Here is a 14,119-nt window from a genome sequence, read left to right as displayed (position 1 = left end):
CACAGGTTTCTAAATTAGCTGCTTACCTTTCTTAAATACAGAAACAAAGCAGAGAGAAAAAGGAGACTGAAACTAAGATGTATTGTTATAAATTTCATAATACAATCTTTGATCTAACATGTTGTTTCACAAACAGAAGAACTAATAACATCTAAGGGCCATTATGCACTGAGGGTATTTTATTCTAGACATGTCACTCACCAGTACCTTTAACTAAATGGGTCATTTACTAATACTCTTCATTAAACTTCAAGGAATTTAACATCAGAGGCGTAAGTCTCTTTGACAGAAACTGGCCAATAGACTCAGGAATTATTAGGGAAAAGTAGATATTGGGACTGTGTAAGACTTCCTTCTTTAGGAAACAGGCTAACAGCTACACTTTACAATATTTGCAATACTCAATTATTCCTATTTACCAATAGTGACTCTGAGACACAGAAGAGTTTTTACTTCCATTCGTGAATTATTAGACCTCAAAGATCAAGAAACCTCTGTGATCCTAAGACATATGAATATTTTATCCCAAATGTAACTTTTTCCCATTATACTACAATAAGAACAATTAGTCAATCAGGCCACAGAATATGAAAAACAGCAAAATAATAGTTTAACTTACTGGATCAATACTACACACTTCTGAAATAAGCATTCAGCCAATACACTAGAATTTTGCAAAAAGGCAGCTCTGAGTAGCTGATAAACTATTTGCACAAGAGTTGCATCTACTGATATTTTTGTATTGGGAATCAATCATGTTGGAATAGTTCTAGTAGCTAATTAAATTGCAAGCTATATACTAAAAGAAGTAGAATATCTGATTTCAGATTAATGTTATCATAAATAATGATTAATAAAGCTGAGTATTTTTCATTTTCAAAAGCACTTCAGAAATCCTATGTAATTAAATTTCAAATTCAACTCTCCTAGGAAATAAACTATTATTTTCTAAGCTAACAGACAAGTAGACAGGCAGATTATTAAGTGACTTGCCCATGGGCATACAGTAAGTCATATTTCATACCTAGGGCAGTCAGAAAAGTTCATTGTTTCACCACTTAAAAATAGCTATAGCCCATTAGCTACAAGTCTTCAGACTGAATTTCTCAAAATAGTGATTACACCTTAATCTGCCTCTCTGAGGAACAGTGTCTCAACATGCATAATGAAGGACTAACAAAGTTAGCTTTTTTCAGATGCCTGGTTTACCTACATTAACCTATTGCAGAACTGAGTTACAGTATGGACACATTTCTGAATTTGACAGGACTATCAGTAATAAAAGAGCTTGAGAAATAATCAAGATAGAGCAAAGCAGGGAGGTGAAAGGAGGCAGGCAGCAATACAGGGACAATGGTAGAGCATGTTTTATGGTACTGCTCAGAATGTTTCAGATGAATAGACTAGAATGCATTTTTAGCAAAAGCAAAAAGCCCCCCAAGAAGCCTTGGGAGACCAGCTACAAAACTAGTAGAATTAAGAGTACCTAAGCCATTTTGTCCACCCACAGCAAATATTTTGTCTTTTACAAACACCAGTCCATGATTCTTCCTGGCTTCAATCATTGGACAGAGCTCAGTCCACCTAGGAGAAAAAAACAAAACCAAAACAAAACCAAACCAAAAAACCCACAACACACAAAATGCCACAGGAAAACCCACAGTTTAGCTCTTAGAAAATAAACAAAATAATTAAGCTCATCCTAGAATTGGGGAAGTGAAATATGGAAGAAGGCTGCTTAAGAAAAGCAGCCTTTTAAGTAAAACTACAAATATCCTATTTGTTAATACTTAACTCAGGAAAATTCCTTATTTTATAGATAAATGGGAAGACCTGTATACTTCAGGTATTTAAAGAGTGGGCAAAACCACAGGGACAAGTATTGGAATTGATACTTACGTTTCTGTGGCTGGATCATAAACTTCACAGGAATTTAGGACTCTTCCAGAAACATTGTTTCCCAAGCTTCCTCCACACACATAAATGAGGCCATTTGCCTCTACCATTCCATGACTGCACCGCTGAGTCAGCATGCTGGGTTTTGTGTGCCAGCTTTCTGTTCTCGTATCGTAGCACTCAAACAAATACAGTGCAGAATTTCCTTAAAAAATAAGAAACCCACCAAAGTGGCATTAATTTTTTTTATTTATTTTTATTTATTTATTTTTTTTTACAACTGGCTTAACAAAGAAAAGTCTAACAGTAATATCAAATTGATGCTCTACTTGCTAGTTGAAAACGGAAAGCTGCTTTCCAACCTCTAATAGCAGAGCTAATCAACTCAAAACTTGGGACTATTCTGGAAGCACGTACTTAAAATTCTTTTCTTGACTCTTCTGTTGTCTTCCAAAATATGCAAGTAAATTTATAAAACTGCTATCAAGGTACCAAAACAAACAAGTGATTCGGATATTCTTTTCAGGGGAAGAAAAAATTGAACAAGGATATGCATAAATTACTGACAATTTTCATCTCATGCCACCCCTCAGTACTTGAAATGTATTGAATTTTCAGACGTGAAGATGAAACCAAAGTATTATAAACTTAGTACAGATTCCCATAAATCTTTTTCCTATAAACAATGTGACTTGACTAATTCCCAAAACACTTGTTGCATTTGGAATCAAATGGCTAGATTATGTTATAACATACTTCCAAATTATTAGCAACCACAAAATAGCTACCCTTTACCATTCTACTTTCTTCCTGGGGACTGGCAAATCCTTATTATTATCTAGAAGTGCAGGGTCTGTTCCCTCTTTCCCCAAGGTCCAAAAAAGCTATTACTGAAGTCAAAAGCAATCTTTCCACTGAAGATGGATGGAAGCTTAAAGACTTATTCACAGAAAAGAACCAGGATCCATCTCCCCTTTGTTTCAATAGACACATTCATCTAGAACAGTTAAAGGTGCCTTCACCTGACCCTCTTTTGCCTCAGCTTTCTACTTCTAAAACTAAATATGTTACACAAGCAGCACTCAGTGTCCTCACTACCAGCTGGAGATCTGAACCCTCAAAACTCATGGCACTACATTTCCAGGCCTAAAACACAAGAGTAGACTTCTATAAACCACGTTTGTTTTCTCTTTCTACCATGCAATTCTTAACATCATGAAGATGAACAGCACAATGGGCCATATTCTTTCCTTGATGGCAAATACACATCCTTATTGCTTTAAAGCTGTAGAAATTACCATCAGTGAGAAATACAGTAGAACTGCCTTACAAAAAAAAGGGGGTGGGGTGGTGGGGGGGGACAGAGCTTCCATTTTCAATATGCTGTCATGTTGTCAGTGTAATAGTAAACATTTGCCCTGAACCTAAATATGGTGGAAGAATTTAGTGGGTTTAGCTTTCAAATTCTGCCAGCTATTCCAAATAAGACTGTATTCCCACCAGTGCAGGAAGGGGGGGGAGCCCTATTTTCCACAGTGGACTGACAGTGATTTGTTTTCCAAACTAGTAAATCAATGCAAAAGCATGCAACTTTTTAGATTTCTCTACAGCTAAACACTCTGCAGCATTTTCTTTAATTAATACAGTTTCACATAACTGCCTGCTTCAAATGCTAGAATTGAGATAGAAAGACTTTTCCCAATAAATGATCAGTGCTCACTGGATTCCAAAAATGCACTGGAAAAAAATGCAATAAAAAACTCAGTTATTGATTTTAGTTTTCACTATTCTGTCTTGAATGATATTTATGGAAAGAAAAGGGAATACGTGCAAGTGAGGAAAGGTTTAAGAGATAACTCTCCACTACTGATGTATTAACTAATTACAGTATATTAGACAAAAAGACAGAAGTCTATACAATCAAAGTTTGGATCATATTTCCTCATCAACTGGAGTGTGGGAAACTAGAATGATTTAACAGCTTTTCTAATATTTCAAGCTTCTCAATACAGCCTTGGTTAAGCCTCAGTTTCAAGTAATGGGAAAAGTGTTATTTCACCTTCACCACACTAGGTGGCAGTTATAAACTGTGTCCATCTGCTGCTTCATCAGAGCTGTCCAACTGTTTTTGAAGTCAGACAAGGTTATCTAAATGTCACAACTTCCTATTAAGTGACTGTTATCAATGTTAATCACTGTGACCACTATTTATTTTCTGCTCAGTTTCCTCTGCAGTAAGGCAAAACTCAAGAGGATCTACTAAAAACTGTACTCACGTGGCTCTAGTTGTTTTGGCAGAACAACTTTTTCTTTAAGCTTTTCCACAGCAGCAATTTTTATGGATATGGCATACATACATTCCTACTTTTTAGTTTGCTGAAGATATCACATCAGATTAATTTAGGCAAAAATAAACTCAAAAATTTTGCCATAACACTGTAGTAGGAATGAGTTAGATCACAGTCAAGCCACTAGGGGTTGGGGGGGGGGGGGACGGAGAGGGGACACCCTCCTGCCCACAATGGTCTTAATTTTTGACTGCATGATAACATCTGAAGAAAGAAGTATGTCTCCACAGAGACAAACCAACAGAACAGCAAACTAATAGAGGATAACTTTTGTCATTTGACAAAGATCAGAGACAAATTCCTTTACAGGACCAGGTATAATTTCACCACCAAGAGCAGCAGAATCAAAAGCTTTTTCTCCTTTGACTCATTAGGCCCAACACAAACAACGCAAGCTGTTCTGGCCCTACATCACAGATGATTTTCAGCCACGTGGTGAGACTTCTATGGATTTATAGAAGTAAACTAAGAGCAGAGTGGGAACGTAAAAATATATTTGCTTGTCCCCAGTTTACTCCTAAGAGTCACAATGTATTTTATGTTCTAGTAGTTAATGTAAAGATCATTATATTCAATGAAACTTCTTAAAAAAAACAAAAAACAAAACAAAACCAAAACCAAAACACAACAGAAAGATTACTGGATTGCGGGGAGGAGAAAATCCTACATACAGGAAAATTAATTCATTAGGCTAACATTATGGCAGTGTGCAGTTTCTTGTCAACAGAGTCATGCAAAACCAGAAAGCTTTCCAGGTATCTTTGTTTGTGCTTTTTGTTTGTTTTAAAGATTTTTAGTGTCTTACCCACTTCTGAACCACCAGATGTATAAATTTTGCCCTCAGCAGCACAGGCTGCAAGGCTATCTCGAGGTGTTGGAGGTCCTAGCTTGGAATACCAGCTATCCTTCACCACATTGTAGCAGTCCATTCGCTTTATAGGGAAGAGCTGGGAACCACCCAAAATATAAACTACGTTGTCCCAGAAGACACAAGCTGCATCCCTGCGCTTTTCAAAGGGACATCGGATGTCTGTCCAGCTGTAATCCTGCATTACAAAGAACAGGTAATGTCTAATAGATTATATAACTTACCTGCACAGTGAGTGTTTTCAAACAGAGCTTTTCATAGAGATTTAGATATGGTCAGTTTTACATTTCCTTTTCAAAACAAACATGAATACTGTTTATTGAAGAACACTCCTCAGGCATATTCTTGAAAAATTCTTAAACACATAGTTAGCTGAAATGAACCATGACATTATCAATTTCTATTTCCTCATTCCCTGTATGCACCCAGTACAGCTTTCCTGAAAAACAGATTTTTTTCCCAACAAAATTGACCTCCTGATGCTGTAATGTCAGAAACAATGTATGTCATCAATAAAGTACAATAGCATTTTCTTTTATAGGAATGTAAAAAAACATCTGACATAACAGATTCTTTCTTTCTAATAAAAAAAAACAGAAAATAAAAGCAATCAAAGGCAATGGAAAAAGGAGAAGCAGGTAATATCCGAATTGACAAGCAACTCAGTTAAAAAGCTCTGTAATACATATTTTATTACCATAACAACTAGAAGCTTATTTACAGAATTTAACAAAACACAAATGATCTATAGCTATCCACAGCTGATAGCATGAGAAACAGCATAACGCTTCATCACAAATACTGGCAGTCATGTTGCCTAGAAACTGATTTTGCATGGACTGGCAAAATCAGTAAGTATCAAATATGGGCAGTAATGCTAACTAAACCCTTAAGAACATACTCAGCAGTTGATGGTAGACCATGATAGCATACAGCACAAGCAACATTTCTTGAATAATTGTATCTTACATATTTCATGCCATCATGAGAATGGCTTGTTTCCTATACTGACCAGGAAAGTATAGGACCTTAAAAGTTATTTGTGTCACCTTAGGATGGTCTAGCTAAAGCTGCTGAATGACCTTCATTGAATGGTTCACACAACATGTTACATCATTACATTTTCTTAGCAAGGACATACTCCACACACTTTGGTCAATGAGGAAAAACAGCGACTCCTGCGTGGGGGTTCAAAGAAAAGAGAGAGACAGAGCATGTTATAGTCCAAAGCATCTTACAATCTTTTCTTGTAGCATCCCCCATATCAAGAAGAGCTGGCAGGTGCATGTGGCCCTTTATGGTGAGAAACAGGTCCTGGGGCATCCTAGAAAGGAAAGCCATACTACAGCATGGCAGAATAACTAGCTGTATAAACCTTAAGAAAATGTCTTACTGTTTTGTGTAAGATCATTGTGCTTTCTGCTCAATTTCTGGCAGTTTTATGAAAAATCCTGTTGTTTCCCCTTACTGTTGTAAGGGCTGTGATCTGACCCACTCTTGCAGCTCCAATTCATAGCTACCAATTTTGTCATACCTCTATAACATATGAAAAGCCATAAGCTCTCCCATAACCTGAGCACACTCAGCAGAAGCCTCCTCTTCCAGCAGGAGGCAATATAGGTAATTTTCTTGTAATACTCTTCACTGTTATTCTGCATCATGCAGAATTGATTTCAATACTTTTACGCATTTAAGAACAACAGTTGCTCTAGGACAGAGTCAAGATCCACAGAGCCCTGGACAGTGGCAAGTCTCTCTTTCCTCCGTCAGCTCTCAAAAAATAAGAACAAGGTAGGTATATAGTGACACTTTCCCTGCTGAGCTCAGTTTCCAACAATTTGTGATGCAGGATACCAGAGCCAGAAACCGTATCCTTGTAATTAGGAGCTCCTGAAAGTGTTTTTTTCTTTCATGAATTTATTTAATCACCTATTTAAATTATCTGAACTCCTGGGAGCCACAATACCCTGTGGCAAGAATTCCATGTGTATCATGTACCATGTACTTCCTTTTGTTTAAAACTTTTTCTTTAATTTCACTTGTTGTCCCCCCCCCCTCCAAGTTTGTCAAGGAAAACAGCACACATGCCTAACAAGGACAAATTTGCCACCAACAGCTTACTGACTACAGCTCTTTATCTCCTCATAAAAGGCATGCTTGTTCCCTTAATAATCAAGAAAAAGCAATGCCAGGCATTGAGTTAAGTATTACTTGCCATTGCTGGATTTTACACTGTTTAAAAAGTTAAAACTTCTAGTTATTTCTTGTCACTAGAGACAGCACAAGAATTTCAAAAGAGTTAGCATATGGCTGCCTCAAAATCCCATAAAGTCATATATAAACTTTTATCAAGAATAAGGGGGAGGAAAAAAAAAATCTTTTTCCCAAATTGGGGAAAAAAAAAGTTCCTTTCTGCATTCTGTGGAAAAAAAAACAACAACAAAACAAAACCAACAAGATAATGCTCCCTGCCACCACAAATAGGACTTTCTAGCATGATCCTGAAAACACCTCTAATTCAACATGGTGCCAGTGTGCTCCACAGGAGTTTTATGCCCCAGTCTGCATCTGTCCTGCTGCACCATTTTGCTCTTTTGCTGAAGTAAATGCGTCAATAGAAGTATCAGTTACAATGCAACAAGGAAAACAAATACAGACCTAAAACAATGTTAACAGTCTCAACAAATAACAGAGCCTATCCAATCCATTCTTATTTGAACTTTTTTTTTTGACAAACGAGGAAATGAAAATCAGCATTACAGCAGAGACTGATTTTATGTGCAAAGCAACCATAGTGAGAACTAGAAAAAATTTTGAACTAGTTTTATTGTGGGAACCCTGAGATTATGTCACTCATAACATTGAGAAAATATATTTTTTAGAAGAAATATAGCCTACATTTGTTTTAAGCTGTTTAACTGATGTATAAGAATAACTGAACTAAATTTAATAATTTAAATAAAATTAAAAGTGAAGGACTAGGTTGCTATTCAGCCAGTTTAGCAGGTAACAAAACAAAATTTTCATTCTTTCCCAAGGTCCAAATCCTGCAAAAGTATATACACAAGCTTTATTTTATGCACTGTGACAATCCTATTATCTTTTAAGGAGACTAAATCAAGTCAGTTAAACATGTGATGTAGTCTCTGCAGAGCTGGAACCTTAAATCCCACGCTTATTTCACATGCACAGGATGCTAATCTCACAGGGGCTCTGATTTGTAGTATTTAGAAGTTACTGCTACAGCTTATTAAAGATCAAACTCAGATACTCTAGGAAAACATCCTGAAAAGGAGTTTTAAATAACTTAGAGCTGGAGATAAAGTAAATAAAAGCTATTCAACAACACATGACATGCTAGCTAAAAACCCAAAGGAAGCATATAAGCATATAATATTTTGAACTAGCAGAATATTCAAGGAAGGCATGATATTAGGATCTAGATCTCCAATTACTTACTTTTTTCCTTCTCCCTGCCACCCCCCACCCCCCATTATTCCACATGCAAGGCCATAAAGCTTGATCAAGAGTCAGTTCTGCAAAACTCCTTCTGAACTCAATTCTTTTTTGGTGTTATGCCAGAGCAAATGGTACAAGAAAAAAAAAGACAATTTTATCCCATAAGGCTTTATGGGGACCTATGTAGACACAGTCACTTTTCAGGCACAAAGCAGATTCCACTGTAATATTATAGCTTAGGTCTGACTGAAGACCATCTAACTGCATACATAATTTTCCTTTGAGCTGTAAGTCTTTGCCTGTTGCTCCCTGCTCTATGTTCACCCAGATTATTTTTTTCAAACAAGGTTAAGTCTTCAAAAAGATATATGGTGATAACTGAGGGATTTTATATTAGTTCATAATGAATGATGGAACAACTGCCCCATCTCCTGAGTTCCAACTACCACGGACATTAGGCACTTACCGTGGAATCTAACCTTTTGCCAGTCAGGTTGGCAAAGAGACTGCATGGACTCTATGCTAAGATAATACCACTGCCAGTCAATGGCTGGGGCAATAATTCTCAAAGCTAGTTTCCATCCTGTCTTAGAATAGCTTTGTTCCAACATACCTAACTGGAGATTAGGAGAAAATACCACTTTGATCTAATTTTGTTCTAATAAAAGAAAGGTCAGAGCATATTGGGTGAATTACAATCTGCTAAAATGCCAAAAACAAATAACTGTTTGAAGTGGATGGATGCCCTGATCAAAGACTTCCAACTTGGAGCTTACCTTTCAAAGCAAAAAAAAATTATTGTTTCACTTCAGGAAAAAAAAGTTATCTGCTCTGTTCCCCACCACCACTCAGAGCAATATTTGTATGTCTCACTTGAGTATGTGTATGAAGGTACAGGTGTTTATTTTTTAAGAAATCTGGAATTCCTATTACAAATACAAGTTAAGAGTGTCTCAAACTAAGACAGCAAAGCTGGTAATGTTTTTCAGACTTAAATGGTGCTCAAAGAAAGGTAGCTTCAATTTTGTCTTGAATAAAGGACTGTGAATTCATACCAGATGGGTCCAAAACATATCCTAAGGGCTCATTAATTCTGAATTGGATTTTATGGCATCACATTGATTGCACAGTTCACACAGATAACACAGAAAACTGTTTGAAATTGTAACAAGCATTTAATATGCTGAGTTAAAACAACCAGAATTTCTGCAACAAAATATTACAGGTAAGTAATTCCATACCTTATCAGAGTCCCCTAATATTTAGGTAGCAATTTATTTCTGTATTCTTGCATGTGCTTATCTGGTAAAAGGGAGGATGGATAATCCCTCTACAAGCAACTAAGGATTCCAGACAATCTAGTACGCATAGCCCAAATATACTCCTTTCCTGTACATTTGGGCTTAATTTTATTCAGGAAAAACGGAAACAAATTTCAGCCTAAGCTTGCTTGCTCTAAGCTGCCTCTCTCTAAGGTTTTCATTGCAGAAACTCACTTTTTTCCAGTTCTAGAATACTTTGTTCCCCATTCCTCTCCTTATATACTCTTAAGAACTAAGGAAACATGAACCATTGGGATTTAGAAGCAACTACATATTTATAATAAATACACCAAAACAAACAAAACCTAAAATCTTTGTATTCTAAAATGGGGTCCTACACTATTATACAAGCCAATATTTTAACTTATGTCAAAAGAAAAGCTGCCTTGAGTTATTCTCCAAACACATATGTGCATGCACATGCATACAGACTTTTAGATATTCTTAACTGATCACTTGATGCTTATGTGACCTTTTATTCATCTATTTCCAGCTGTGGCATGCACATACCAATCAATTATTGACCCAGATGGATTTATCATAACTCTCATACTGCCAATAAACAAACACGTGATCATTCTAATCAAAAGCAAGTATTACATCTAGGTACATAGATTTGAAAGCATCTAATTAACTACACCCTCCTAACTGTATACCCAAGAGGCATGAAACACATCCTTCCCCGTACCACTTTGTAGATCTTTAGGTCTTAGTTAATATCAGTCAGCAAATAAAACACACACAGATTACAAACAGTGAATCTTAAAGCATTCTGAGGTAACGATTACCTTTGGATTAAAATATCTGCAGGACTGGGGCTGTGAGCCTCCAAACAAAGCAATGCGATAATCGTGTTTTTTTCTTCTTGGCCGTGTACCTTCCACTAGCTCTTCTCTGTCTTCTGGGGAGAGTAGATGGTATCGCATCCCACCTAGCAGGAAAACAACAGTTCTAGATCCAGTGCAGCTCATACACAGAAAGGGATGTTTCAGAGGGAAGGATGGGGAAGAGAGGGGAATGAAGCTTCTACTTTACAACTACCCAGTTTAAAAACATTTTTTTAAAATGCACACAAGGATGGGAGCATACATCCAGATTTACACCCCATTTCAAAATTCCTACTCTCTGTGGAAACAGGATATGGATATGGACTGACTTAAATGTTATATACTAATTTATCACCAATTAGCTGATGTTACCACACAGTTAAAGTTGACAGATTGAAACTAGCAGAAGAAAGTACACACAAAGAAAAGGAAAAATGGCAGAGCTGGGAAGCCTAAAGAGGAAAATATAAATTTGAAAGGAATTTGAATGCAATGAGGAGTCACCAATTCTTTTTGCGGTTTCTGGTTAATCTGGAAGGCATCTCTAGCACATTGCATCCCATTAAAGCCCCTCACTTTTGCTCTTACCTTGACAATGCAAAATACTACAGTTACAATTACTGTAAGAAAGAAAACTTAATCATTTTTCCTAAAAAACATTCCAAAGCATGCAAAAATACTAGCGACATTACAAGTCACAAAAAAACCCAGAACATGAACACACACAAAACACATTTATTTCTTAAACCCTGCACCCAGTTCTCTGTCATGCCAGAAGTATGATTGATATGGGGAAGGTTAGCAGATACTTACCAACATATAAGTTAATTTGAATCTTACTCATTGACTGCAGGAAAACTGTTGCATGCACTTTTTAGAACTACCCTAAAACAAAGTTGACTTGTCAACTGCTATTGGAACAAATTTTGTTCTTTTTCTTCCAGAATATCTATCAGTATCTGGGCATTTCTTTTGTATATAGTAAAATTTCAAAAATGGTCAAAAAAGGGAGGGTGTGTGTGGGGGGAAGCTTGTTCCCTTTTGTCATTTAAAGAAATACATCTCATCCCTGCGATTTTTTTTCAGCACTTTCAGAATGCAGCTGTCAGGTCTCAACTGTCAATGTACATTAGAGATGAAAATAGCGCAGCATAGACTTCGCCTTCTTGAGTTACATAGGGTAGCTTTATAATATCAAAATTTTGACAAAAAACATTTCTTATTAATTTATATCTGAACAATATTAAAGTTACTATCCTGTCCCAAATATGCACTAACCCTTCCAATTATTCTAACAACTCATGACAAAAATCCCATTTCATTACTTATCATGAAGTTGAAATCATTCACTAGTGACTTTCTTTTCTTTCCTCTTTATCACTATTAAATAAGAATGGCTGCCATCTACATGACAAGCTGCTAATCTACTTCCAACTAAAAGCAACATCCTAGAGGGAACAGAGTTGTAGATGAATTTAATGCAAAAATATTGTCATGGCATATTAGTTTAAAGTAAGCAATTTTCAAAAATTATTTAAGTTCCACAGTATTTTAAAATTACATAGAACAAAGGTTTCTACTAAAGGTCAACTTACTGATCACCATTTTAAGGCATTCTGGGTTATCCTGAATAAGCGGTTCAGCCTGAACTGTTTTACTTAAGAAGTTCTTTGATATGAGAGGAAATCGGACTTTAGCAAGAATGTCAACCATGTACGGCTGGCGATTCGGCTCATCATACTTCAGCCATCTGACTGCTGCGTCGTAAACCTTAAGCAAAAGAGAAGGAAAAGCACAAGATGTATCACCACACACTAAGACAGATAACAAAACCTTGATGTTCCAAAACTATTCTTCTGCCTGTTGGAAATTAACCTATATTAATATTTCAGTATGTGGGGATTTCACTAGAAGTGCCAACACAACCATCTTAATAAAAAGACAACACTCAGACATTGAATAAAACAAATACACAACCACAGAGTAAAAACCCATCTACAAACCTTGTTCATTAAAATTTCTACTGCCATTTTACCTCTTTTCAAACAGAAAGCCTGATCCAGCAATTCATATTTATTTGGGTAACTCCTGCACCCTGTTAAGACTAACATGCTTTGGGTTCAGTGTCAAAAAACAGGTGATATTTCACCAGAAATGTTGCAGCAGCTTCCGCTTTATAGTCTCCTGAGCTGATGACCTGCTTCCCTTATCAGGTCATAGTGATGGAGTTCCAAAGGCATCTTAAAATTTTTAGGTGCAGATTATTATAAATTTATTCATACTGAGTGAGTCTCCCCTCCATCTCCTATTTAAGGGAAAGGATGTGGGTTTTACTGGGGGTTAGGCAACAGGACAGGAAAGTAACAAAGAAACCTCCTCTGTTGATGTTCCTCTGGGTCAGGAGGAAATGGATGAGAAAGTCCAGTATTACATATCTACCAAGATACCTCAATGCTGCATTCAATCAGAGAAAGCTTCTCTAATACACAACCATTTCAAAGACAGCACTATCTTCTTCACAAGTAATCACACAGTCAGTAGCTACTCCTTGTAGCTGAAATTCATCATAGTGATCAGTTGCAAGTAACTGAGATTAATTCTGCCATTAAATGTTTTTCCACATTACAAGTTATCGAGAAGGACTGCTAAACCACCCCAGCTTTAATCCTGCAAAATGGCCACAAAGTAAGGGAGAGTAAAGAAAAAAAATGGATCTAAGGCTAAATTCTATCAGCTAAGGAAATTCAGCAGATTAATGATTGGGACAGAAACATTGTATCCATTTATCAATAGGAACATTATTAGCATAGAGGAAAAATAAGATAGCTAGTAATTAAAACTACCTTTTTTTAAACTAAGTTTAAATATGCTCTACACCAATACAAAAATTACAGAGTATATGTCAACTTTCTAGCAGTATTGCTTAGAAATAAGGTTTCTTTGGTATCACTAGCCATCTTCTGCAATTTCAAATTCTACACTGCCACTTTCCTACAGGATTTTTAATCATGCTGTTCTACCTACACATATATATTTTTAAACCACTGCTGCTGCATTGAAGCATGCCATTTACCTTATCAACAGAGCTTAAATTACAAAGTGTAGTTTTGGCTGCAAGCTAACAAAGCATGAAAATTTTCTAGTTTTGAGAATGTTACCCTCTGGTCTGAACTTTTCCCAGCACATGGCAAGAATTTTGAACTATGACTTAACTCATTCATATTTAACAGCTAGTCCCAACTATCATATTCTTGTCACCTGAGATTATCTCCCTCCCCCAGTAATCTTATTTTCATGGAAGGTTTTTACTGCAACAGATGCATCGAAGAAAATGCATTAATTTTGGAGCCTATGCATCTGGCTAAACTTCAGTCAGCCACCTGTTTCAAAGCACACACA

The 14,119-nt window shown here is 36.4% G+C and overlaps 1 protein-coding gene across 7 annotated transcripts in view; it reads right to left on the bottom strand.

Moving 5' to 3' along the window:
- Positions 1-14,119, bottom strand: part of KLHL7 (kelch like family member 7) — a 28,749-nt gene that overhangs the window by 4,227 nt on the left and 10,403 nt on the right. For all 7 annotated transcript variants that reach the window (XR_003256175.1, XR_003256174.1, XM_026082841.1 and 4 more), the window contains 5 exons: positions 12,316-12,490; positions 10,682-10,824; positions 5,050-5,290; positions 1,900-2,101; positions 1,487-1,584 (listed from right to left, as the gene is read on the bottom strand). Coding sequence is in view for 5 of the 7 variants with exons in the window: in XM_026082841.1 (XP_025938626.1) it covers positions 1,487-1,584; positions 1,900-2,101; positions 5,050-5,290; positions 10,682-10,824; positions 12,316-12,490 (859 nt within the window). In the remaining 2 variants the exon portion in view is untranslated. The remainder of the gene's footprint in view (positions 1-1,486; positions 1,585-1,899; positions 2,102-5,049; positions 5,291-10,681; positions 10,825-12,315; positions 12,491-14,119) is intronic.

This window comes from Apteryx rowi, unplaced genomic scaffold, assembly GCF_003343035.1.
Source record: "Apteryx rowi isolate R43461 unplaced genomic scaffold, aptRow1 scaffold_595, whole genome shotgun sequence".
NCBI lineage: Eukaryota > Metazoa > Chordata > Aves > Apterygiformes > Apterygidae > Apteryx > Apteryx rowi.
Note: the sequence above shows the minus strand (reverse complement) of the source record. Positions and strands in the feature narration are given on the sequence as shown.